The sequence below is a fragment of the Clinocottus analis genome, unplaced genomic scaffold (genome assembly GCF_023055335.1).
Source record: "Clinocottus analis isolate CAN_PGR_092001 unplaced genomic scaffold, fCliAna1.0.p SCAF_55, whole genome shotgun sequence".
Taxonomy (NCBI): Eukaryota; Metazoa; Chordata; class Actinopteri; order Perciformes; family Cottidae; genus Clinocottus; species Clinocottus analis.
This window is the reverse complement of record NW_027176213.1, coordinates 266,913-293,702: the sequence shown is the minus strand read 5'-3', so window position 1 is coordinate 293,702 and position 26,790 is coordinate 266,913. Positions and strand designations below refer to the sequence as shown.

At 55.0% G+C, this 26,790-nt stretch overlaps 1 protein-coding gene across 5 annotated transcripts; it reads left to right on the top strand.

Annotated features, from left to right (window-relative positions):
- Nucleotides 1–870: 870 nt before the first annotated feature.
- On the top strand, nucleotides 871–26,600 carry LOC137803414 (cullin-9). 5 transcript variants are annotated; one of them, XM_068601855.1, is made up of 45 exons: nucleotides 871–1,081; nucleotides 1,918–2,589; nucleotides 3,652–3,806; nucleotides 4,174–4,779; nucleotides 5,279–5,423; nucleotides 5,500–5,690; nucleotides 5,845–6,028; nucleotides 6,144–6,374; nucleotides 7,192–7,390; nucleotides 8,221–8,422; nucleotides 8,751–8,941; nucleotides 9,049–9,245; nucleotides 10,849–10,997; nucleotides 11,075–11,163; nucleotides 11,240–11,345; nucleotides 11,845–12,072; nucleotides 12,228–12,318; nucleotides 12,401–12,572; nucleotides 12,751–12,856; nucleotides 12,985–13,080; nucleotides 13,364–13,539; nucleotides 15,227–15,360; nucleotides 15,483–15,668; nucleotides 15,976–16,005; nucleotides 16,247–16,383; nucleotides 16,462–16,644; nucleotides 17,061–17,212; nucleotides 17,468–17,666; nucleotides 17,786–17,960; nucleotides 18,030–18,160; nucleotides 18,709–18,835; nucleotides 18,916–19,118; nucleotides 19,320–19,555; nucleotides 22,004–22,121; nucleotides 22,512–22,754; nucleotides 22,838–22,978; nucleotides 23,057–23,221; nucleotides 23,669–23,832; nucleotides 23,912–24,005; nucleotides 24,529–24,603; nucleotides 24,744–24,854; nucleotides 24,938–25,055; nucleotides 25,135–25,268; nucleotides 25,961–26,049; nucleotides 26,260–26,600. In XM_068601855.1, exons 1-45 carry the CDS (start codon nucleotides 958–960, stop codon nucleotides 26,468–26,470), a joined length of 7,866 nt encoding a protein of 2,621 aa, XP_068457956.1. In that variant the 5' UTR covers nucleotides 871–957; the 3' UTR covers nucleotides 26,471–26,600. The 5 variants fall into 5 exon arrangements, with proteins under 5 accessions (XP_068457956.1, XP_068457957.1, XP_068457955.1 ...); XM_068601856.1 differs by having other exon boundaries at nucleotides 5,842–6,028; nucleotides 15,979–16,005; XM_068601854.1 differs by having other exon boundaries at nucleotides 5,842–6,028.
- The last annotated feature ends 190 nt before the right edge of the window (nucleotides 26,601–26,790 follow it).

Below are 26,790 nucleotides of genomic sequence, written 5' to 3'. Positions count from 1 at the left end.
GCGAGGACCAGTCCTCCGAGTCTTCAGGCTGCTGTCCCTCTCCAACACGGTGATAAACAGTGTGAACCTGCAGCTCTCAGTTCAGAGAGCTGATCATGTGTTATGACTTTATGAGCGAGTGTTATGACTTTATGATCACGTGTTATGACTTCATGATCATGTTACAGATTAATCCTCAGCTTCTTCCTGCTGCCTCTGAGCCACTGGAACCACACTGAGGACATAAAGCTCCTCCTCCCTGAAGCATCTCTGTGTATACATGTATACTATGTCTATACAGTGTATATGTATACATTGTGTATAGACATAGTATACATGTCTATACACATGTATACTATGTGTATAGACATGTATACCCTGTGTATTTACATGTATACTCTGTGTATTTACATGTATATCTCTAAACCTCTTGGTGTTCAGGACTCTGAGGCGATGCTCTGTGAGAGAGCGCCCCCTGCTGGAGGAACTACAACAGTCTGTGTCCCAAATCTATCCTTCTACACACAAAGTACTAAACACTGATCACATGTTAAACTCCCTCAGCCGAATACAATCTGTAATGGAAATGAACCTCATTAAACTCCTTGAGACAAAACTAATGTCTTTCAGCATTTATTAAACACAAACCTGGAATAATTCAATTGAATGGACAACAAAATAAAATGTACAATAAATATTAAAATAAGCTGTACAATAAATATTAAAATAAACTGTACAATAAATCATAAATATTTCTTTCATGATGTATCAAAACAATATATATAAATAACTATTTATCTTCATATTAACGAGGTAAAATATGTCACTTCCGGGTCACACCACAGGGGGCGGGAAGCCCGTTTCGCGGTGGTTTGCGACCCGCCATTAAAGCCGAAGAAGAAGAAGAAGAAGAAGGAGCGGAAGGAGCGCAGAAGAAGAAGAGCCCCGGCGCTGCGCCCTGACTGCCACACTGCGCAGATGCGCAACCAGCAGCGCAGCGCAGCTCCGGCACACCGAACAGACAGCGGCACGTTGGGGCGGAAGAGAAAACAGCGCGCGAGGGGCAACACGGAGACCAGGAGTGACGTCAGTGAGGCGGCAGGTAAGCCCGACTCACCTGAGCGGCTCCTCGGGTCCGGGGTGTGTGTGTGTGTGCCAGCGGGGCCGCCTTCCTGGCTTCCCCAGGCGGGTGTGTGTGCAGGCCCGCCCCGCTCCTCCGCCGCCGCTCACCAGACTGCACTCGCAAACGCGCTCATTTAGCGCAGTTATGCGTTTAACCCGCGCGGTGTGAAGCTGCTCGTCGGTGTGAGGTGTGTCCCGAGGAGCCCTGGGTGCGCTCTTCGGTCCGGCACCAACACAACTGAGCAAACATAACCGCTCCAGCAGAGAAGCTGTCCGGCTGCTCCTCCGGCTCCAGCCCGGCCTGCTGGGGTCATGGTCAACTTCCGTTTGTCTTCCATCAACGACTCTTAAATCTGGAGGTTTTTAAATGGACTCTGGTTCTGCTAATTAGCATGCTAGCTAGCGAGCCAACTAGCTAGACGAAGTGATCTGCTGAGCTAACGTTAGCATCTAGGATAACATTATGACTATTATTATGATTGTTATTATTCATAGTATGACTATTTACTCACACCAGATAACTTAAAAGTCACGAGCAAGTGTTTATGAAAGCGACGTGGCGTAATAATACACTGTGTGTGTGTGTGTGTGTGTGTGTGTGTGTGTCAGTCAGTCAGAGAAAAGACAGAAAGAGGAACTATAGACCAACTCAATCCTCTCGGTTCTAACGGCTCTAATCAGTGGCTCTTAAATCCTGAGGTTTTTTAATGTAGTTTGGTGTGAGTTACGTGGTTGTGTAGTTATAGTTATTTGATGTTTAGGTAGTGTGTGTGTGTGTCTGTCCTCTGATAATCCGTAGTACTGGTGTGTCCTTAGCGACCATGGTGGGCGAACGCCGCAACGGGAACCTGCTGGTGCAGCTGGGCCCGAGGCTGCAGGCGTACCCAGAGGAGCTGATCCGCCAGCGCCGCACGCACGACGGGCAGACGGAGCACCTGATCCGCTGGTGCCTCGTCACCATCGACGACGGCACCGGCGGCAGCGAGGCGGGCGGGACGGGCGGCGCCGGGTCGGACGGGTCCGGCTCCGGCTCCACGTCAGGAGAGAGCAAGCCGGAGAACATCCTGATGTGGATGTCCACGGAGGACGTGTACGCCAGCTGCCCCGGCCTGCTGGGCAAGAGGAAGGCGGACGCGCAGCAGCGCCCCCTCCAGCAGGAGGCGCTGCGCGGCGAAGCCGCCGCTAGGGGCGCCGCCGACTCGCCCGCGGACGCCACCTTTGACGAGGTGGAGCTGTCGGACATGAAGGAGGACGTGAAGAACCTGGTGCGTCGGGCCAGGAAGCAGATGGCCAAGAAGAGCGACTTCTCCATCAGCATCACGCACACCATCCACGTGCTGAGCGCCTACGCCGGCATCGGCTCGCTGGTCGGCGTCTTCAAGGAGACCGGCGCCCTCAACCTGCTGATGGAGCTGCTGTGCAACCGGGAGACGCAGACCCGGCGCAGCGCCGGCAAGATGCTGCGTGCGCTCGCCTCGCACGACGCAGGTAAAACTCACGCCGCTCTCTGATTGGCCGGCAGGCAGCTGACCAGTTTCCCTCTGGTTCCTATCTTTATGCTAAGCTCAGCTAAAACGTATTTATTCCAGATGTTCTGTTGGTTCTGGTCCGGTTGAGCGCCACTGGGTTCTGAGCTGGTGAAGCTGTGGTTGTATAGAAGTCTATGCAGAGATGAAACAACCAGAGGAGTCGCCCCCTGGTGGTCAGGAGAGAGAATGCAGCTTTAACACATGAAGCATAGACTTCTATACAACCAGAGGAGTCGCCCCCTGGTGGTCAGGAGAGAGAATGCAGCTTTAACACATGAAGCATAGACTTCTATACAACCAGAGGAGTCGCCCCCTGGTGGTCAGGAGAGAGAATGCAGCTTTAACACATGAAGCATAGACTTCTATACAACCAGAGGAGTCACATCTTGTGTAAATAATGTTGTAACACTTCTTCTTCTGTTGCCGCTTGATGAGGAGTGGCTGAGAGTTTTTCCCATGAGTCATTGCAGCGTTCAGTGTGATAACATCAGAGGAGAGCTCTCACTCTGACTCACAATGGAAAAGTTTTTGTGTGTGTGTGTGTGTGTGTGTGTGTGTGTGTGTGTGTGTGTGTGTGTGTGTGTGTGTGTGTGTGTGTGTGTGTGTGTGTGTGTGTGTGTGTGTGTGTGTGTGTGTGTGGCTGCACAGATCCTCTATTGGGCACAGATGCTGCTCTCGATGTCTTTTTGAAGCAGCTCTTCAGGTTCACAGTGACTGGAGATGCTGAGTCATCCTGATGCGTCACAGAACTTCTAGTTCTGGAAACTACAGAAACACGTAGTCACTCCAGAGCTTCACCTCGGAGCCCCGATGCCTCGTTTACATCCATGTTTACAACCATGTTTACATGTTTACATCCATGTTTACATCCATCCTTTTGTCTCTCTTACCTCGTGTCCTCTGGTCTTAACCTCGTGTCCTCTGGTCTTAACCTCGTGTCCTCTGGTCTTAACCTCGTGTCCTCTGGTCTTAACCTCGTGTCCTCTGGTCTTAACCTCGTGTCCTCTCCGTCCCCCTACAGGAAGCCGGGCGTACGTCCTGCTGTCCCTCAGCCAGCAGGACGGCATCGAGCAGCACATGGACTTTGATAACCGCTACACTCTGCTGGAGCTGTTTGCAGAGACCACGTCCTCTGAGGAGCACGGCATCTCCTTCGAAGGGATCCACCTGCCGCAGGTGAGCTCACGTCTGACAGGACGCCAGGGGTCTGAAACACCAAGGAGGCTCCGAGTCCGAGGGTCTACTGGGTCCACGAGGGTCAACAGGAGCGTCTCGTCTCCTTTAGTTCTCCTCGTGACCTCTTCCTCCTCTTCCTCCTCCTCGCGGTGGAGCCGTGTGGCTCCTCACATGTATGACCGTGTGTTGAGTCGCTCTGTGACAGAAGCTCCAGACTCCTGTTCCTTCATGTGGACAATACGACTCACTGAAACCACGGCCGCTACTGACTTATTATTATTATTATTATTATTATTATTATTGTCATCATCATCATCATCACCATAGTGATGGATGACGTCGTGGTTCGTGTCCCCTCTGTGCTCAGATCCCTGGAAAGCTGCTGTTCTCTCTGGTGAAGCGTTACCTGTGCGTGACGTCGCTTATGGACAAGCTCAACACGGCGGGGGCGGAGTCAAACTCTGACCGACCGGACGCCAGCCCCGCCTCCACCTCCAGCACCGCCCACCAGGCGGACCACCTGCGCATGCAGCGGGAGTTTGACTTCACCATGGCCATGGCCAACCTCATCTCGGAGCTGGTCCGCGTGATGGGCTGGGACCGGAACCGCCAGACCCCCGACGCCCCCGCCCCCGGCCCGGCAGGAGGCGGGGGCTGCTGGGAGGAGCCGGGGGAGGAGGCGCCCCGGCCCGTCCTCAGGTCCATTTTCCAGCCTCGTTTCTGCGCCTCCCCCGTCGTCCTCGACAACAGCTCCACGGTAGCCGCTCCTGTCGCCGCCGCACCACCGAAGAAGAAGACGGGGAACGGCTACAAGACGCGCTCCGACTTCGCCAGCCGCTCGGCCTACGTGGAGTACGTCCAGGACAACCTGAAGAGCGGCATGATGGTGCGCATGCTGGAGGACTACGAGGAGGTCAGCGCCGGCGACGAGGGCGAGTTTCGCTACAGCAACGACGGCTCGCCACCTGTTCAGGTGAGGAGGCAATAAGACACGCCTACCTTCAATAAGACACGCCTACCTTCAATAAGACACGCCTACCTTCAATAAGACACGCCTTCAATAAGACACGCCTACCTTCAATAAGACACGCCTACCCTCAATAAGACACGCCCACCCTCAATAGGACACGCCCACCCTCAATAGGACACGCCCACCCTCAATAGGACACGCCCACCTTCAATAAGACACGCCCACCTTCAATAGGACACGCCCACCTTCAATAGGACACGCCCACCTTCAATAAGACACGCCCACCTTCAATAGGACACGCCCACCTTGAATAATCATGGCGGCTGACGCCGCAGTAGTGGCAGAGTCATCCTTCAGTCAGAGGGTCGGAGGTTCAATCCCCGGCCCTCTGATGACTGACTGATGAGTGCAGGTCCGTTATGCTATCGGGACGAGAGTCCCGGCAGACCTTTGCACCCTGTAGGAGCCCTCTCACCCTCTCACCCTGTCACCCTGTGAGCAGGTGTACTGGAACTCGCTGTCCAGGACCTACTGGGTCCACTGGCACATGGTGGAGGTGCTGGGCAGCGGCGGCAGCAGCAGCCAGGCGGAGAAGGAGACGCAGGAGAAGGCCTCCACGCTGACGGAGACGCTCAAGCTCACGGCCGGTAAGACCCGGCCCGCCGGGGTCCTCCATGGTCCTGAGTGTTGTTGCGGCCCTCTGAGTGTTGTTGTGCTCCGCAGTGAGCCAGGCCTTCTTCTGCAAGCCCCCCGGGGGGCTGTACTCGCTGCCCTACCTGTCCCAGGGGCTGCACCCGGAGACGCCGGCGCTGAGCCGGGCCGAGTGGTGGGAGATCCTCTTCTTCATCAAGAAGCTGGACCTTGACCAGCAGCGGGAGGTCAACGCCGTCCTGCTGCAGAGCCTCGACGACCAGGTGAGACAAACACGGACGCCGAGGAGCATGCTGGGAAACTGAGGCTCTCGTCCTGTGAAGACCAGGAAGAAGGAAAATACAGAATAACTCATTCACTGGAAAAGGTCTCTCTATAAAACACTGTCTGTATGTCTGTCTGTCTGTGCTGGAGGAGGCGGAGCTGGACGACTGGTCTCTGATTGGTCTGTCTGTCCCTGGAGGCGTGGCTAAGAAGCTGCTTCACTACCTGAAGCAGAAGCTGCCGTCGTCGTGTCTGAGCGACCTGCTTTGTTCTCACACCTTCTCCAAGCACTACCTAAGAGGAGGAGGAGGCAGTGTGGAGGACGAAGAGCTGCTTGGTGAGGGGACACACACGCACACGCACACGCGCACACACACAAATAAATAAGGATTCAAAGAGAGGTTTCTCTTTACATATAAATCAGCGTCCATGAGTACGACTTTGTTTTCCAGCTGAAAGCTCTCTGGGTTCGTCCGGCCTCGGAGAAGGACAGACCTCCTCCTCTTCGTCATCGGTCTTGACGTCTTCCTCCTCCTCCTCCTCCTCTTCCATGGGTTCTGTCTCCAAAAAAGCGAAGAAGGAACCTCCTGCTGACCCCGACTGCAGCAGCCCAGAGACGGAGAGCGAGCTTCCTTCAGAGGACGACAGCCAATACCCCGAAGACCTGGAGGACAAGATGAAAGGTGTGAGGAGGAGATGAGAGGTGTGAGGAGGAGATGAGAGGTGTGAGGAGGAGATGAGAGGTGTGAGGAGGAGATGAGAGGTGTGAGGAGGAGATGAGAGGTGTGAGGAGGAGATGAGAGGTGTGAGGAGGAGATGAGAAGTGTGAGGAGGAGATGAGAGGTGTGAGGAGGAGATGAGAGGTGTGAGGAGGAGATGAGAGGTGTGAGGAGGAGATGAGAGGTGTGAGGAGGAGATGAGAGGTGTGAGGAGGAGATGAGAGGTGTGAGGAGGAGGAGATGAGAGGTGTGAGGAGGAGGAGATGAGAGGTGTGAGGAGGAGGAGATGAGAGGTGTGAGGAGGAGGAGATGAGAGGTGTGAGGAGGAGGAGATGAGAGGTGTGAGGAGGAGGAGATGAGAGGTGTGAGGAGGAGGAGATGAGAGGTGTGAGGAGGAGGAGATGAGAGGTGTGAGGAGGAGGAGGAGATGAGAGGTGTGAGGTGTGAGGAGGAGGAGATGAGAGGTGTGAGGTGTGAGGAGGAGGAGATGAGAGGTGTGAGGAGGAGGAGATGAGAGGTGTGAGGAGGAGGAGATGAGAGGTGTGAGGAGGAGGCGATGAGAGGTGTGAGGAGGAGGAGATGAGAGGTGTGAGGAGGAGGAGATGAGAGGTGTGAGGAGGAGGAGATGAGAGGTGTGAGGAGGAGGAGATGAGAGGTGTGAGGAGGAGGAGATGAGAGGTGTGAGGAGGAGAGGAGATGAGGTGACGCAGCACGTTGAGGCTGATGAGCGTCGTGAAGTCCGATCAGAACCGTCTCCTGACCCGCTGTTCTGTCCTCCCAGTGTTCCACAACCCGCGGGTCCAGGGCAAGAAGACGGTGCTGGAAAAAATGGGGGAGGTGGTGGACATCCTGAAGAAGGGCGCGTCGGGCTCGGACCCGGGCCAGCAGCTGGCCACCGTCCTCTTCATCACCAGGCTGCTGGAGGAGAAGGGAGGCCAGGAGAAGAACTCCATGAGGAGCGACTCCGCCCAGACCGTCCGGTGAGGGAAGCGCTCCAGCACATAGACGGAGCCGCCGGCTCCGTCTATGTGCTGGGACGGCTGTGTGTTCCAGCATGTCGTCGATCATATTTCATGCTACTTTCTCTGTGCTGCACCACTCTGAGCCCTCCACCGTTTATCATGAGCAGCACCGAGTAAACACTGTTCCATCCTCCAGGGATCAGAAGGTACATGACGTTCTCGTGGTGCGTTCAGGCTCTCTGTGAACATGATAACGTTCTCGTGATGCGTTCAGGCTCTCTGTGAACATGATAACGTTCTCGTGGTGCGTTCAGGCTCTCTGTGAACATGATAACGTTCTCGTGGTGCGTTCGGGCTCTCTGTGAACATGATAACGTTCTCATGGTGCGTTCAGGCTCTCTGTGAACATGATAACGTTCTCGTGGTGCGTTCAGGCTCTCTGTGAACATGATAACGTTCTCATGGTGCGTTCAGGCTCTCTGTGAACATGATAACGTTCTCGTGGTGCGTTCGGGCTCTCTGTGAACATCATAACGTTCTCATGGTGCGTTCAGGCTCTCTGTGAACATGATAACGTTCTCATGGTGCGTTCAGGCTCTCTGTGAACATGATAACGTTCTCGTGGTGCGTTCGGGCTCTCTGTGAACATGATAACGTTCTCATGGTGCGTTCAGGCTCTCTGTGAACATGATAACGTTCTCGTGGTGCGTTCGGGCTCTCTGTGAACATGATAACGTTCTCATGGTGCGTTCAGGCTCTCTGTAAACATGGTAACGTTCTCATGGTGCCTTCAGGCTCTCCGTGAACATGAGGACTGGCTGAAGTAACACCTGTGTGGTCCTCTGCAGGGACAAGGTGCTGAAGCTGCTGGTGGAGCTGCTGGCCTCGGCCTCCAGAGACCTGGTCCTGGGCTCCCTGAGGCTGGCTCACCTGCTCATGCTCAGGTACGAGTGGAGGGTGTCCTTCGCCACCGAGGGCGGAGTCAAGGCCGTCCTGTCCTGCATGCTGGAGTTCTCCAGCAGCGCTCCGGTCCAGCAGCTGGCGCTCGCAGTAAGACCCTTTCCTCTTCTCTACCCAAGTCTAGAGACCTGCAGAGACCTGCAGGGACCTGCAGGGACCCTATAGACTGCAGAGAGACCCTAGAGAGACTCTAGAAAAGCCCTAGAGACCCCAGAAAAGACCTGAGGGTTTCACCACTTATCAAGATCCCGCTGGACCGAGGCAGCAAATCAACTGAAGCAGCAGGCGGGCCTTATACCTGTGACTTCCTGTTGTTCAGTGTAGAAGGAGGAAGGCTGACGAAGAGGTTTTTAACTACCATGACCTGTTGGATGTTTCCATGTGGTCACCTGGTTGTTGTTGTTGTTGTTGTTGACAGACCCTGAAGGTGATCTCTGGAGCCAGTAAACACGACCTGCGCAGCGCCGGCGGCAGCCTCCCGCTCTCAGAGTCCGGCACTCAGATGATGTTGGAGATCTTCGCCAGCATCGGCTCGGCGACGCCCGCGGGCTCCCGGGGCCTGCTGGGCGCCGTGCCGGCCGCCATGGAGCTCCTGCTGCAGACCAAAGGGTAACGTCCTGCCGCCGCCGGCAAACGGCGTGTGTTGGTCTGTGTGTTGGTCTGTGTGTTGGTCTGTGTGTAACCCTGTGTGTAACCCTGTGTGTAACCCTGTGCAGCGGCGTGCCGGCGGTGCGTAACGGGCTGCTGCTGGTCGTCATGCTGGTCTCCAGCCACAAGAGCCTGGCGGAGCAGCTGGAGGCCGCCGGCCTCGCCGCCGTGCTCAAGAAGTGTCTGACGCTGTCCCGAGCCGACACCATGCTGGCCATCATCGCCCTGAACCACGTGTCCATGCTGCACCGGCTGGACGGCAAAGGTAGCCCACCTTGAGCATTTACCTGGTCCGAGAACCAACACTACCTCTTTAGTCCACAGGGGGCACCAGAACCAACACTACCTCTTTAGTCCACAGGGGGCACTAGAACCAACACTACCTCTTTAGTCCACAGGGGGCACCAGAACCAACACTACCTCTTTAGTCCACAGGGGGCACTAGAACCAACACTACCTCTTTAGTCCACAGGGGGCACCAGAACCAACACTACCTCTTTAGTCCACAGGGGGCACTAGAACCAACACTACCTCTTTAGTCCACAGGGGGCACCAGAACCAACACTACCTCTTTAGTCCACAGGGGGCACCAGAACCAACACTACCTCTTTAGTCCACAGGGGGCACCAGAACCAACACTACCTCTTTAGTCCACAGGGGGCACTAGAACCAACACTACCTCTTTAGTCCACAGGGGGCACCAGAACCAACACTACCTCTTTAGTCCACAGGGGGCACTAGAACCAACACTACCTCTTTAGTCCACAGGGGGCACCAGAACCAACACTACCTCTTTAGTCCACAGGGGGCACTAGAACCAACACTACCTCTTTAGTCCACAGGGGGCACTAGAACCAACACTACCTCTTTAGTCCACAGGGGGCACCAGAACCAACACTACCTCTTTAGTCCACAGGGGGCACCAGAACCAACACTACCTCTTTAGTCCACAGGGGGCACCAGAACCAACACTACCTCTTTAGTCCACAGGGGGCACTAGAACCAACACTACCTCTTTAGTCCACAGGGGGCACTAGAACCAACACTACCTCTTTAGTCCACAGGGGGCACCAGAACCAACACTACCTCTTTAGTCCACAGGGGGCACTAGAACCAACACTACCTCTTTAGTCCACAGGGGGCACTAGAACCAACACTACCTCTTTAGTCCACAGTCGGCACTAGAACCAACACTACCTCTTTAGTCCACAGGGGGCACTAGAACCAACACTACCTCTTTAGTCCACAGGGGGCACCAGAACCAACACTACCTCTTTAGTCCACAGGGGGCACCAGAACCAACACTACCTCTTTAGTCCACAGGGGGCACTAGAACCAACACTACCTCTTTAGTCCACAGGGGGCACCAGAACCAACACTACCTCTTTAGTCCACAGGGGGCACCAGAACCAACACTACCTCTTTAGTCCACAGGGGGCACCAGAACCAACACTACCTCTTTAGTCCACAGGGGGCACCAGAACCAACACTACCTCTTTAGTCCACAGGGGGCGCTAGAACCAACACTACCTCTTTAGTCCACAGGGGGCACCAGAACCAACACTACCTCTTTAGTCCACAGGGGGCGCTAGAACCAACACTACCTCTTTAGTCCACAGGGGGCGCCAGAACCAACACTACCTCTTTATTCCACAGGGGGCACCAGAACCAACACTACCTCTTTATTCCACAGGGGGCACCAGAACCAACACTACCTCTTTAGTCCACAGGGGGCGCTAGAACCAACACTACCTCTTTAGTCCACAGGGGGCACCAGAACCAACACTACCTCTTTAGTCCACAGGGGGCACCAGAACCAACACTACCTATGCTTACATATTGATCTGTTCTTCTTCTGTGGTGCTCAGAGTCCCGGGAGCAGCTGGACTTGAAGGACACGGAGCTGCAGATGCTGGTGGTGAGCCTGAAGGAGCTGACGGCCACCAGAGAGGTGATCCAGACTCTGGAGCAGCTGCTGTGTGACGACGCCTCCCAGCTGGAGGAGGAGCGCAGACAGGTAACTGATGGTGGGGTTATCATTACACGATGACGATGACGATGATGATGATGATGATGATGATGATGCCGTCTCAGGTGACTCACAGTCGGGACACCTATCAGGATCTGGTCCGCCTGATGGAGCAGCACCGAGCTGACCGGGCCGTCCAGCTGTCCATCCTCAGGTACCTAGCAGCCACGGCCTATGATGATGATGATGATGATGATGAGCTCGTCTGATTGGCTCTTGGTTTCCTGCAGGATCCTGAACAAGTTCCTGGACCACTACCAAGAGGACATGCTGCCATGGCACGAGAGCATCGAGCCCTGTCTGTCCTCCATGACGGCCTTCCTCAGCGACAGAGAGGTGGGTCCAGCTGTGTAACCTCCTGTGATTGGTTGCTCAGGTGGTCCAGCTGTGTAACCTCCTGTGATTGGTTGCTCAGGTGGTCCAGCTGTGTAACCTCCTGTGATTGGTTGCTCAGGTGGTCCAGCTGTCTAACCTCCTGTGATTGGTTGCCAGGTGGTCCAGCTGTCTAACCTCCTGTGATTGGTTGCCAGGTGGTCCAGCTGTGTAACCTCCTGTGATTGGTTGCCAGGTGGTCCAGCTGTGTAACCTCCTGTGATTGGTTGCCAGGTGGTCCAGCTGTCTAACCTCCTGTGATTGGTTGCCAGGTGGTCCAGCTGTCTAACCTCCTGTGATTGGTTGCCAGGTGGTCCAGCTGTCTAACCTCCTGTGATTGGTTGCTCAGGTGGTCCAGCTGTGTAACCTCCTGTGATTGGTTGCAAGGTGGTCCAGCTGTCTAACCTCCTGTGATTGGTTGCCAGGTGGTCCAGCTGTCTAACCTCCTGTGATTGGTTGCCAGGTGGTCCAGCTGTTCGTGCGCTTCCTGTACCGGCTGGCGTCCCTGAACAAGGACTACACGGTGGTGATGTGTCGGCTTGGCACCAAAGAGGCGCTGGTGAAGGCTCTGGACAAGCACAGCTCCAGCCTGCTGCTGGTCCCCGAGCTCAGGGACCTCATCACCGATTGTGAGAAGTACGCCAGCCTCTACAAGAAGATGACCACCAGCGTGCTGGCCGGGTGCATCCAGGTACTGCCGTCCAGAGGGACATCAGTAGTCGACAGGTCACAGGTCACACTGAATGCAGTGCATGAGCAGCATGCAGCTGTGGGTGCTCCGTGTGGTCCAACAGGGTACTACATGGTGTCTATCTGAAGGAACATGTACTTCCTGCTTCCTGTCAGATGGTGCTGGGTCAGATCGAGGAGCACCGGCGCAGCCACCAGCCAATCAACATCCCCTTCTTCGACGTGTTCCTCAGGAACCTCTGCCAAGGTGGGTCCAGCGCCCGGCACCCGCACCTGTGAGCAGGTTGTAGGTACTGTGAGTTAATATGAAGACAACGTGTTGTGTTCAGGCTCCAGCGTGGAGCTCAAGGAGGACAAGTGCTGGGAGAAGGTGGAGGTGTCGTCCAATCACCACCGAGCTAACAAGCTGACCGACAAGAACCCCAAAACCTACTGGGAGTCCAACGGCTGCACCGGTTCCCACTTCATCAACATCTACATGCACAAAGGAGTCGTCATCAGGTACAGACTGCTGCTGCTGAACACCTGCTGCTGAACACCTGCTGCTGAACACCTGCTGCTGAACACCTGCTGCTGAACACCTGCTGCTGAACACCTGCTGCTGAACACCTGCTGCTGAACACCAGGTGTGGGTCACCAGGTGTGGAGCAGGACAGCTGAAGGTGACCTTGTCTTGCAGGCAGCTGGCCGTGCAGGTGGCCAGCGAGGACTCCAGCTACATGCCGGCCCGGGTTCTGGTTCTGGGAGGAGACGACCCGACCAACGTCAACACAGAGCTGAACACGGTGAGCCTCCTCTTCCTCTCCGACGAAGGCTCGTCACGTCACCCCAAATGATAACTCTGTGTGTGTGCGTGTGTGTGTGTGTGTGTGTGTGTGTGTGTGTGTGTGTGTGTGTGTGTGTGTGTGTGCAGGTGAATGTGACTCCGTCGGCCAGTCGCGTGGTTCTCCTGGAGAACATGACCAGGTTCTGGTCCATCATCCAGATCAGGGTCAAGAGATGTCAGCAGGTCTGTAAGGACTCCTCCTTCTCTGACTCCTCCTCCTCTCCACTGACTCCTCCTCTTCTCTGACTCCTCCTCTCCAGTGACTCCTCCTCCTCTCCAGTGACTCCTCCTCCTCTTCTCTGACTCCTCCTCCTCTTCTCTGACTCCTCCTCCTCCTTTTCTCTGACTCCTCCTCTTCTCTGACTCCTCCTCTCCAGTGACTCCTCCTCCTCTTCTCTGACTCCTCTTCTCTGACTCCTCCTCTTCTCTGACTCCTCCTCCTCTCCTCTGACTCCTCCTCTCACAGGGAGGTATTGATACTCGGGTTCACGGGTTCGAGGTTCTGGGTCCAAAGCCGACGTTCTGGCCGGTGTTCAAGGAGCAGCTGTGCTGCAGGACGTTCCTGTTCTACAGCACCAAGGCCCACACCTGGTGCCAGGAGGTTCTGGAGGACCAGACGCAGCTGCTGCAGCTCTTCAACAAGTAGGTACTGCTGGTAGTACTGCTGGTACTGTTAGTACTGCTGGTAGTACTGGTGGTACTGCTGGTAGGACTGTTGGTACTGCTGGTACTGTTAGTACTGCTGGTAGTACTGTTGGTACTGCTGGTACTGTTAGTACTGCTGGTAGTACTGTTGGTACTGCTGGTAGTACTGTTAGTACTGCTGGTAGGACTGTTGGTACTGCTGGTAGTACTGTTAGTACTGCTGGTAGGACTGTTAGTACTGCTGGTACTGTTAGTACTGCTGGTAGTACTGTTAGTACTGCTGGTAGGACTGTTAGTACTGCTGGTAGGACTGTTAGTACTGCTGGTAGGACTGTTAGTACTGCTGGTAGTACTGTTAGTACTGCTGGTAGGACTGTTAGTACTGCTGGTAGGACTGTTAGTACTGCTGGTAGGACTGTTGGTACTGCTGGTAGGACTGTTGGTACTGCTGGTAGGACTGTTGGTACTGCTGGTAGGACTGTTGGTACTGCTGGTAGGACTGTTGGTACTGCTGGTAGGACTGTTGGTACTGCTGGTAGTACTGTTGGTACTGCTGGTACTGTTAGTACTGCTGGTAGTACTGTTAGTACTGCTGGTAGGACTGTTAGTACTGCTGGTAGGACTGTTAGTACTGCTGGTAGGACTGTTAGTACTGCTGGTAGTACTGTTAGTACTGCTGGTAGGACTGTTAGTACTGCTGGTAGGACTGTTAGTACTGCTGGTAGGACTGTTGGTACTGCTGGTAGGACTGTTGGTACTGCTGGTAGGACTGTTGGTACTGCTGGTAGGACTGTTGGTACTGCTGGTAGGACTGTTGGTACTGCTGGTAGGACTGTTAGTACTGCTGGTAGTACTGTTAGTACTGCTGGTACTGCTGGTAGGACTGTTAGTACTGCTGGTAGGACTGTTAGTACTGCTGGTAGGACTGTTGGTACTGCTGGTAGGACTGTTAGTACTGCTGGTAGGACTGTTGGTACTGCTGGTAGGACTGTTGGTACTGCTGGTAGGACTGTTGGTACTGCTGGTAGTACTGTTGGTACTGCTGGTAGGACTGTTGGTACTGCTGGTAGTACTGTTAGTACTGCTGGTAGGACTGTTAGTACTGCTGGTAGGACTGTTAGTACTGCTGGTAGGACTGTTGGTACTGCTGGTAGGACTGTTGGTACTGCTGGTAGGACTGTTAGTACTGCTGGTAGTACTGTTAGTACTGCTGGTAGTACTGTTAGTACTGCTGGTAGGACTGTTAGTACTGCTGGTAGGACTGTTGGTACTGCTGGTAGGACTGTTGGTACTGCTGGTAGTACTGTTGGTACTGCTGGTAGGACTGTTGGTACTGCTGGTAGGACTGTTGGTACTGCTGGTAGGACTGTTGGTACTGCTGGTACTGTTAGTACTGCTGGTAGTACTGTTGGTACTGCTGGTACTGCTGGTACTGTTAGTACTGCTGGTAGTACTGCTGGTAGTACTGTTGGTAGGATTGTTGGTACTGCTGGTACTGTTGGTACTGCTGGTAGGACTGTTGGTACTGCTGGTAGTACTGGTGGTACTGGTTGTAGGACTGTTAGTACTGCTGGTAGGACTGTTGGTACTGCTGGTACTGTTAGTACTGCTGGTAGTACTGTTGGTACTGCTGTTAACAACACTGATAGTGTGTGTGTGTGTGTGTGTGTGTGTGCGCGTGTAGGCTGAACAGCGCTCTGAGACACGAGCAGATGTTTGCTGATCGTTTCCTGCCGGACGCTGAAGCGTCTGAAGCTCTGGGGAGAACCTGCTGGGAGGCTCTGATCACACCTATAGTGCACAGCATCACACACACAGGTACACACGCACTGACACTGTGTGTGTGTACCTGACAGGTACACACACACAGTGTCCTCATAACGACTGCTCAACCTGAACTTGGTCCTCAGAAAGATGGCTCTCTCACCTGTTTTACCCAGAATCCTCAGCGTCCAGCCCTCTGTCCTGGCTGCTCAGTGAGTACCTGTGCAACGCCGAGTCCACACGCCGCTGCAAAAGCCGGGCGGCCATCTTTAACTCCAGAGTGCGGCGCCTCACACACCTGCTGGTCCACGTGGACACGAGCCGGCTGGACGCAGAGGAGCTCCGACCGCCGGTCAAGTCAAGTGAGTCCACGAGGACGGCGAGGACAGGCTGGCCTGGTGATGTCACCATGATGTCACCATGACGGGCTGGCCTGGTGATGTCATCATGATGTCACCATGACGGGCTGGCCTGGTGATGTCATCATGATGTCACCATGACGGGCTGGCCTGGTGATGTCACCATGACGGGCTGGCCTGGTGATGTCATCATGATGTCACCATGACGGGCTGGCCTGGTGACATCATGTTGATGTCACTTTGACATCACAAGACGGTAAAATGTGAACAGCCATGACGTGTGGATCTAACGAGTTTATTTTGTTTTCAGAAGGTCTCAACCGAAGCAAAGAGCTGAAGAGTAAGTAGCACCAGAGGTCAGAGGTCAATCTGCTGTTTGTTTATGTTCTGTCACATGGCGCCCGGCAGCCGGCGTCCGACACTTGACACTTGAAATGATGTAGGCACCTGCCGCCGGCGGCCTGCCGGCGGCCTGCCGGCGGCCTGCCGGCGGCCTGCCTCATTTTTGTCATTTAAAGATTTTAATTCAACGAAAAGCGACTTCCTCAAGAGAATCTGCCGTTTTAACGTTTTCCTTCCAGACGGTAATGAGGGGAAGAACAAAGAAACGGCCGCAGCCTCTTCCTCCTCCTCGTCCTCCTCGGCCAAGCCCAAGATGAAGGGCAGCAGCAGCATCGCGGGCATCGCCCTCTGCTGGCAGGGCGTGGTAGAGCGCCAGGTAACACACACACACACACAGCCGGGAGGGCGGGGCGTCTCAAATGTGTCTCTGTGGTCACACCTGTGCTCCCCTCAGGTGAAGAGCTTCCTGGAGTCCAGCTGCAGCCTGCCGGACTTCGTGGAGCGCTACCGGACTCTGCACCTGCGGCTGAAGAACGCCATGGAGGAGCTGTTCGGACAGCAGACCGCCTTCGTGCTCGCCCTGCGGCACGGCTTCTCCAGCGCGCTGCTGCAGCTGTCCATCCTCAGAGCCATGCACGTGAGTCACTCCTGTCCTCAGAGCCATGCACGTGAGTCACTCCTGTCCTCAGAGCCGTGCACGGGAGTCACTCCTGTCCTCAGAGCCGTGCACGGGAGTCACTCCTGTCCTCAGAGCCGTGCACGGGAGTCACTCCTGTCCTCAGAGCCGTGCACGGGAGTCACTCCTGTCCTCAGAGCCGTGCACGGGAGTCACTCCTGTCCTCAGAGCCGTGCACGGGAGTCACTCCTGTCCTCAGAGCCGTGCACGTGAGTCACTCCTGTCCTCAGAGCCGTGCACGGGAGTCACTCCAGAAGCTTGACGTGTGTGTGTGTGTGTGTGTGTGTGTGTGTGTGTGTGTGTGTGTGTGTGTGTGTGTGTGTGTGTGTGTGTGTGTGTGTGTGTGTGTGTGTGTGTGTGTGTGTGTGTCCGTCCAGGTGAGCGAGCGCTTCTCCCAGTACATAGACTCCACCATTCAGGCGAGCGGGTCGGGCGGCGCTGAGACTCTGGAGCGTCTGCAGCAGTTCTTGGAGCCGATGCTCTTCCTGTCGGGTCTGGAACTCGCCAACACCTTCGAGCACTTCTACAGGTGCGACGCGGCCGCTGGCCCGAGAGCCGTCGGACTGGTTCAGTTCAAAATCTGATCATTTTGTGAGAATTTTGTCGGCAACAATTTTCAAAACGGTCCGTGCTGAATTTGTATTGAAAGCACTTTTGGTGACTCCTCCATCAGACAGAAACTAATAACGTGCAATCAAGTTCTATCTGTGCTAATAATTACCACCAGAGGGCCGCGCCCCACAGTTTTGAACCCCGACCCTAATCCCTCCGCTGTGCCTGTCAGGTACTACCTGGGCGACCGGCTGCTGGCTCAGGGCAACGCGTGGCTGGAGAGCGCCGTGGTGGATCAGATCGGCAGCTGCTTCCCGAGCCGGTTCCCTCAGCAGATGCTGAAGAACCTGAGCGAGTCCACGGAGCTGCAGCAGGAGTTCCACCTGTACCGCCTGCAGCAGCTGGACCGCAGCCTGCAGGAGCGAGACCAGGTCGGAAACGCCCACAAGGCCTCCTGCTGTTGGGTCGTGATGCGGAAACTGTCGTGCTTCAGAGTTTGTAACGTGTGTGTGTGTGTGTGTGTGTGTGTGTGTGTGTGTGTGTGCTGCAGATGATGGAGGAGGAGTGGGTGGAGTCAGAGGAGGCGGAGTCAGAGGTCCAGGTTCTGGTTCTGTCTCCTCGCTGCTGGGCCGTGTCGTCTCTCTGCTTCCTGGAGCGACCCAGCAAAAACTTTCCACAAGACCTCTGCTCCTACCTGAACCAGTTCACCCAGTTCTACACCCACAGTGAGTAACCAGTTTAACCAGTACACCCAGTAGGACCAGCACACCCAGTATAACCAGTACAACCTCCAGGTCAGGCGCTGCTGCAGCCCCGGCGGCTCCAGTGGACGTGGCTCGGTCACGCTGAGCTTCAGTTCGGCTGCTGGAAGCTTCACGTGTCCACGATGCAGATGTTCATCCTGCTGCAGCTCAACCACCAGCAGGTACAAGTACACACATGAAGTACTCTGTATACACCACGATGCAGGTGCTCTAACGGCGCGGTGCGTTCACTGCCCCCCCTCTCTAACGGCGCGGTGCGTTCACTGCCCCCCCTCTCTAACGGCGCGGTGCGTTCACTGCCCCTCCTCTCTAACGGCGCGGTGCGTTCACTGCCCCCCCTCTCTAACGGCGCGGTGCGTTCACTGCCCCCCCTCTCTAACGGCGCGGTGCGTTCACTGCCCCTCCTCTCTAACGGCGCGGTGCGTTCACTGCCCCTCCTCTCTAACGGCGCGGTGCGTTCACTGCCCCCCCTCTCTAACGGCGCGGTGCGTTCACTGCCCCTCCTCTCTAACGGCGCGGTGCGTTCACTGCCCCCCCTCTCTAACGGCGCGGTGCGTTCACTGCCCCTCCTCTCTAACGGCGCGGTGCGTTCACTGCCCCCCCTCTCTAACGGCGCGGTGCGTTCACTGCCCCCCCTCTCTAACGGCGCGGTGCGTTCACTGCCCCTCCTCTCTAACGGCGCGGTGCGTTCACTGCCCTCTCTCTGCAGGAGGTTCCAGTCGCAGCTCTGCTGCAGGACTCCGGCCTCTCGGCTGCGGTGCTGCTTCACGCGCTGCTGCCGCTCATCGCGGAAGGAGGACCACTGACCTGCAGCCAGCCGGAGGAGCCCTGCCAGGGTCAGCCTGTCTCCTGCTCCTCCTCCTGCTCCTGCTCCACCTCCTGCCCCCCCCTCCCTAACTCTCCTGTGTGCTCTCAGGTGTGCTGCAGGTGAACCAGCAGGTGGCGTCCCTCAGAGTGGGCGTGGCCTCCTCGGTGCGGCTCCTTCCCCGCCAGACGTACCTGAACGTGGACGAGGACGCGGCCGGCTCGCTGGAGAGGAAGAGGAGCTTCCTGTACTGCCTGATCGTGCACATCATGAAGCGGGAGAAGGAGATGCACATCGACAACCTGGTCTTCAAGGTGGGTGGGCCTCTACCCCGGTGCATCATGGGAGGTGTAGTCAGTGTTCTTACGGTCTTGGAAAACCTGGAAAATTACACAAAAACTATTAAAAATAAAGAAAACCTAAAAGTTTTGTGAACGTCCTGTAAGTCCATTGGTGACCTGTGTGAACCCTGTGGTCCTCACCTGGTGCTCACCTGGTGCTCGCCTGCCCCCCAGGTGCTGGACTCCTGTCAGAAGCAGGAGGCGCGCGGCTCTCGGTTCGGCTGCAGCAGCGGCGACGTGCTGTCCTGCATCATGCACGTCATCGGCCGCGGCTGCATCCGCCGCAACGAGGACAACCCGCACATCGTAGAGTTCCTGCCCGAGGACCCGTCCACGCCGCAGAAGGGCCAGGCCCAGTTCTCCTTCAGCCGGGCCGAGGGCGGGAAGGACGCCGCCGTGGACGACATCAGGTGTGACCTCTGACCTCTGAGGGTCGATCCGTTGTTGTTGCCACACTTGATTCAGTCAGAGACGAAGGTTCCCGTTCGTATCCCTCTTCGTCCCCCGGGGTCTCTTTAAGGAACCGTCTCTTTAAGGAACCGTCTCTTTAAGGAGCCGTCTCCCGGGGTACCGTCTCTTTAAGGAACCGTCTCTTTAAGGAACCGTCTCTTTAAGGAGCCGTCTCCCGGGGTACCGTCTCTTTAAGGAACCGTCTCCAGGGGTACCGTCTCTTTAAGGAGCCGTCTCCCGGGGTACCGTCTCTTTAAGGAACCGTCTCCCGGGGTACTGTCTCTTTAAGGAGCCGTCTCCCGGGGTACCGTCTCTTTAAGGAACCGTCTCCCGGGGTACTGTCTCTTTAACGAGCCATCTCCCGGGGTACTGTCTCTTTAACGAGCCGTCTCCCGGGGTACCGTCTCTTTAACGAGCCGTCTCCCGGGGTACCGTCTCTTTAAGGAACAGTCTCCCGGGGTACTGTCTCTTTAAGGAGCCGTCTCCCGGGGTACCGTCTCTTTAAGGAACCGTCTCCCGGGGTACTGTCTCTTTAAGGAACCGTCTCCCGGGGTACCGTCTCTTTAAGGAACCGTCTCCCGGGGTACCGTCTCTTTAAGGAACCGTCTCTTTAAATAGCCGTCTCCCGGGGTACTGTCTCTTTAAATAGTCGTCTCCCGGGGTACTGTCTCTTTAAGGAACCGTCTCTTTAAATAGTTGTCTCCCGGGGTACCGTCTCTTTAAGGAGCCGTCTCCCGGGGTACCGTCTCTTTAAGGAGCCGTCTCCCGGGGTACTGTCTCTTTAAATAGTCGTCTCCCGGGGTACTGTCTCTTTAAGGAACCGTCTCCCGGGGTACCGTCTCTTTAAGGAACCGTCTCTTTAAATAGCCGTCTCCCGGGGTACTGTCTCTTTAAATAGTCGTCTCCCGGGGTACTGTCTCTTTAAATAGTCGTCTCCCGGGGTACTGTCTCTTTAAGGAACCGTCTCCCGGGGTACCGTCTCTTTAAGGAACCGTCTCTTTAAATAGCCGTCTCCCGGGGTACTGTCTCTTTAAATAGCCGTCTCCCGGGGTACCGTCTCTTTAAGGAGCCGTCTCCCGGGGTACCGTCTCTTTAAGGAGCCGTCTCCCGGGGTACTGTCTCTTTAAGGAGCCGTCTCCCGGGGTACCGTCTCTTTAAGGAACCGTCTCTTTAAATAGCCGTCTCCCGGGGTACTGTCTCTTTAAATAGCCGTCTCCCGGGGTACCGTCTCTTTAAGGAGCCGTCTCTCGGGGTACCGTCTCTTTAAGGAGCCGTCTCTCGGGGTACCGTCTCTTTAAGGAGCCGTCTCCCGGGGTACCGTCTCTTTAAGGAGCCGTCTCCCGGGGTACCGTCTCTTTAAGGAACCGTCTCCCAGGGTACCGTCTCTTTAAGGAGCCGTCTCCCGGGGTACTGTCTCTTTAAGGAGCCGTCTCCCGGGGTACCGTCTCTTTAAGGAGCCGTCTCCCGGGGTACCGTCTCTTTAAGGAGCCGTCTCCCAGGGTACCGTCTCTTTAAGGAGCCGTCTCCCGGGGTACTGTCTCTTTAAGGAGCCGTCTCTCTGGTTTCCCGGCGCTCCCTGAAGGCATCCTGGTTTCTTGAACTGGTTCAGGCCGTGTTGAAAAAAGTGTTGCTGCTGTTTTATCAGCTAGAAGCAGATCTGAGTTCAGTTCTATTGCTGCACTTTTATTATTTTTATTATAATTATTATAATTATTGATTATTATAATTATTGATTATGTGACGTTCTTCGCATTCACAAAGTCACATCCTGTAATTCCTCCAAAACAGACAAAATGTAAAATGTCTAATTTTCTACAAAGAGAAAATAAAGAACAGATTTAAACTTTGCTCGTTGTCTTTTGACTTCTTTTAAATAATTAAGATCATTAATCAACATTTTCACCTCAAGCAAATACACTTTTTAATATAAACTAAATTAGTGAAACTATGAGTAATACATGTGAAATGATTACTGAACTGCATCACATTAAGAGTTGTTTTTAAACGGGTGAAAACAGGTTGGCATGTCAGAGGGAAGCCAGATATCTCCAGTAGATTTGCTCTGTTATTAGTATTAATATTTAAATATTAATACATTGTTGAAGCATCTGCATACAGGTGTGTTCAGGGTCTGTCGTCTTTCTGGCCTTCCTGCTGCGCTGCATGTTGTCTCGTCCTCTGGGACGGGACCTTGTGACCCCTGGTGACCTCACGACCCCTGGTGACCTCACGACCCCTGGTGACCTCACGACCCCTGGTGACCTCATGACCCCTGGTGACCTCATGACCCCTGGTGACCTCATGACCCCTGGTGACCTCATGACCCCTGGTGACCTCATGACCCCTGGTGACCTCTTGACCCCTGGTGACCTCATGACCCCTGGTGACGGCTGCTGTGTGTGTTGCAGTCTGGCGTCGGCCCCTCGGAGCTTCGAGGACGGCGTTCTGGACGCGGTTCTGTTCTCGATGGGTCGGACGATGACGCAGGAGGAAGTCCGACAGCTGATGCAGAGGACGGTCCAACAGGTCGGTTTTGTCAATAAAGTTGTGTTTGAACCCATGTCTGAGAGACGAGAGCTCATGCTGTTCAGAGGCAGAACAACCACAAAGACAGACACACACTTTTATTAATCCCCCTGGGGAAATTCCTCTGCATTTGACCGTCCTTGATGAAGGAGCAGCGGGCCTGTGAGCGAGGGTTAAGTGTCGTGCTCAGAGACACTTTGACCTGTGAACTGTGGGGGGATGGAACCAGCTACCTTGTGGTAACGGGACGACCGCTCATCCCCCTGAGCTCCAGCCGCCCCAAAGACAAAAGAGACGCAGAACAACCGCAGAGAGACGCAAAATAGGTGACGTTGTCCCCTCAGGTGTGTCAAGGTGACAGACAGGTGACGTTGTCCCTCCTCCTCTCAGGTGTCAGGGACTCTGAGTCTGGACCTGGACCGGGCCGAGCACCTGCTGGTGCACTGCAGGTGGAACGTGGACCTGCTGGTTCAGCGCTACACCGACGACCCCGACGACCTCGTCGTGGCCGCCGGCCTCAAGAGCCGGAACCCTCAGCCGAGCCCCGCCTCCAGCTGCCCAGTGTGCCTCGGGCCCCGCCCCCCTCCTGCGGAGCCCCTCCCCTCTCTGAGCTGCATGCACTACTGCTGCAGGGTGGGACACACACTCACACTCACACTCACACTCACACACACACACACAGATGCATGAACAGCAGGTTGTGTGTCTGTGTGTAGTCGTGCTGGCAGGAGTACCTGACGCTGCGCATCGAGCAGAACCTGGTGATGAGCTGTAACTGCCCCATCACGGACTGCCGGGCCCAGCCCACCTCCAGGTTCTTCCTCAGCATCCTGACCGACCCGGACACCGTCGCCAAGGTAACCGCGCACCACCCACCCGTCACCCGTCGATTCCCGACCGCCCGGCCGTAACGCGCTCTGCCTCTGGACCCGCAGTACCAGAGTGCCTTGCTCAGAGGCTTCGTGGAGAGCTGCTCCAACCTGACCTGGTGCACCAACCCGCTGGGCTGCGACCGCATCCTGTGCAAAGAGAACACGGGAAGCACCGGGACATGCAGCTGCTGCAGCTGGAGCGCATGCTTCAGCTGCAACTTCCCCGAGGTACGCGCACACAGAGAGACACGCACACAGAGAGACACGCACACAGAGAGACGCACACAGAGAGACACGCACACAGAGAGACACGCACACAGAGAGACACGCACACAGAGAGACACGCACACACAGAGAGACGCGCACACGGAGAGAGACGCACACAGAGAGAGAGACACTCACTCACTCACTCTCACACACACTCACTCTCACACACACTCACTCTCACACACACTCACTCTCACACGCACACACACTCACTCTCACACGCACACACACTCACTCTCACACGCACACACACTCACTCTCACACACACACACTCTCACACACACACACACTCACTCACACACACACACTCACTCACTCACTCACTCACACACACACACACACACACACACACACACACACACACACACACACACACACTCACAGAGAGACTCACTCGCCCCCTGCAGGCGCACTACCCGGCCAGCTGCAGCCACATGTCTCAGTGGATGGACGACGGCGGCTTCTATGAGGGCATGAACATGGAGGCTCAGAGCAAACACCTCGCCAAGCTCATCTCCAAGCGCTGCCCCAGCTGCCAGGCGCAGATCGAGAAGAACGAGGGCTGCCTGCAGTACGTAGCCCACGAGGGGGGGGGTGTTGATGTGCTGGTGATGGTGATGGTGATGATGGTGATTTATCCCTCTTCCCAGTATGACCTGTGCCAAGTGTAACCATGGCTTCTGCTGGCGCTGCCTGAAACCATGGAAACCAACACACAAGGACTACTACAACTGCTCCGCCATGGTTGGTCCACACGGTCACCTGACCTCATGCTCGCACACGAACAGACCATAATAACACACGAACAGACCATAATAACACACGAACAGGCCATAATAACACACGAACAGGCCATAATAACACACGAACAGGCCATAATAACACACAAACAGGCCATAATAACACACAAACAGGCCATAATAACACACGAACAGACCATAATAACACACGAACAGGCCATAATAACACACGAACAGGCCATAATAACACACAAACAGGCCATAATAACACACGAACAGGCCATAATAACACACGAACAGGCCATAATAACACACGAACAGGCCATAATAACACACGAACAGGCCATAATAACACACGAACAGGCCATAATAACACACGAACAGGCCATAATAACACACGAACAGGCCATAATAACACACGAACAGACCATAATAACACACGAACAGGCCATAATAACACACGAACAGGCCATAATAACACACGAGCAGACCATAATAACATGTCTGATTCCACTGGGCTGTTCCAGGTGAGTAAAGCAGCGCGGCAGGAGAAGAAGTTCCAGGATTATAACGACCGATGCACCTTCCACCACCAGGCCAAGGTATGAAGATCTACACACTTAGCTAGCTCGTTAGCCTCAGCTAGCTCGTTAGCCTCAGCTAGCCCGTTAGCCTCAGCTAGCTCAGCAGTAGGGCATCAGGAGACACCGCTCTGGTCCTGCAGCTCTGCTTTCCGTTGCAGGACTTTGCGATCCACCTGGAGAGCAAGGTGTCGTCCATTCATGAAGCTCTGCCGATGAAGTCTTTGACGTTCGTCATCGACGGCTGTAAAGTCCTCGCTCAGGCTCGTAAGGTACCAGCATCTTCATCGTCATCGTCCTCCTCCTGCTGACGCCACTTGTAATGGGTTCACTGTGCCCTCGTCGCTGTCTGCAGGTGCTGGCCTACTCCTGCGTGTACAGCTACTACAACCAGGAGACGGAGAAGATGGACGTGATGGAGCAGCAGACCGAGGCTCTGGACCTGCACACCAACGCCCTGCAGATCCTGCTGGGTGAGACTCCTCCCTCTCAACGCCGCTGCTGGTGTCTGCACTGGTCTCACTGGTGTTAACTGGTGCTGTGTGCTCTCAGAGGAGACGCTGCTGCAGTGCACTGACCTGGCCTCCTGCGTCCGGCTGCTGAAGCCAGAACACCTGAACACGGGACTGGAACTGATCCGACGCATCCAGGAGCGCCTGCTGGCCATCCTGCAGCACTCCACCCAGGTAACCAGTCTCCAGACACCTGAAACCAGTATGAAACCAGTGTGGAGACAGGTGGAGACAGTGTGGAGACAGGTGGAGACAGTGTGGAGACAGTGTGGAGACAGTGTGGAGACAGTGTGGAGACAGTGTGGAGACAGTGTGGAGACAGGTGGAACCAGTGTAGAGACAGTGTGGAACCAGTGTAGAGACAGGTGGAACCAGTGTGGAGACAGGTGGAACCAGTGTGGAGACAGGTGGAACCAGTGTGGAGACAGTGTGGAGACAGGTGGAACCAGTGTAGAGACAGGTGGAACCAGTGTAGAGTCAGTGTAGAGACAGGTGGAACCAGTGTAGAGACAGGTGGAACCAGTGTAGAGACAGGTGGAACCAGTGTAGAGTCAGTGTAGAGACAGGTGGAACCAGTGTAGAGTCAGTGTAGAGACAGGTGGAACCAGTGTAGAGACAGGTGGAACCAGTGTAGAGACAGGTGGAACCAGTGTAGAGTCAGTGTAGAGACAGGTGGAACCAGTGTAGAGTCAGTGTAGAGACAGGTGGAACCAGTGTAGAGTCAGTGTGGAGACAGGTGGAACCAGTGTAGAGTCAGTGTGGAGACAGGTGGAACCAGTGTTATGTAATAATTATTATTATTTTAACAATAAAACCCAGTCCAGACCAGTTTGCTCCCAGTTCAGTGCTCTGTGTTCTGTCTCCAGGACTTCAGGGTGGGGTTCCAGTCCAGGAGCCAGGAACCAGAACCCACCCAGACCTCCAACCGGGCCAACAACACGGACCCCAACAAAGTGTGAGTATGACACCAGAACCACAGAACCTAGACCATATGGGTTCTGGTTCTGGACTCTAGGGGTTCTGGTTCTGGACTCTAGGGGTTCCGGTTCTAGCTCTTGTCCCTACGGGTTCTGGTTCTGGACCCTAGGGGTTCTAGTTCTAGTTCTGGTTCCTATGGGTTCTGTTCCATTAGGGTTCTGGTTCTAATCGCTGGTCTGCCTCTCAGGTCCAAGGCGGACCGGGCGTCCGAGTCCGGAGACTCGGACAACAACAACAACAACAACGACGGCGAGGAGGACGAGGACGAAGAGTACGACGAGGAGTACGTCCCCGAGTGGCACGAGGACTACGACGAGGACGACATCGACGAGGACGACTTCTTCTCCGACGACGACGAGTCGGAGAACCTGGAGAGGGACTTCAGCCCCTTCGACTGAGCCTGGGAGGGGGCGGGGCCAAGGCCAGGCCACGCCCCCTCCACCAACACCGCTGCACTCGCTTCCCACTTCCTGTCTTCACCTTCTGCGTTCTCTCACTGAATCAAAAGTACGGGACGAGGGAAACTGTTCTGAGTTTAATATTTAAATTCAAATCTTAGTTTAGTCTTTAAATTATGAGAATGAATCATAAATATGAAGAAAGTCTACGAGTTCTGTTCAGTTCAAACCACTTTGAAACCGGTTCAAAAAGATTAGAAGCAGTGAAACCGGTTTGAAATGAGGGTTCTTTGTTTGGGTTCCCGTCTCTTCTGGACTGA

Excerpts from the sequence above, each read along its gene's own strand:
- LOC137803414 (XM_068601854.1), top strand. The coding sequence starts at position 958 with ATGCGCAACCAGCAGCGCAGCGCAGCTCCGGCACACCGAACAGACAGC. Across the intron at positions 15,361-15,482 it reads GCACAGCATCACACACACAG|AATCCTCAGCGTCCAGCCCT; the intron begins GTACACACGCAC and ends TGTTTTACCCAG. Across the intron at positions 22,979-23,056 it reads ACCCGGACACCGTCGCCAAG|TACCAGAGTGCCTTGCTCAG; the intron begins GTAACCGCGCAC and ends CTGGACCCGCAG.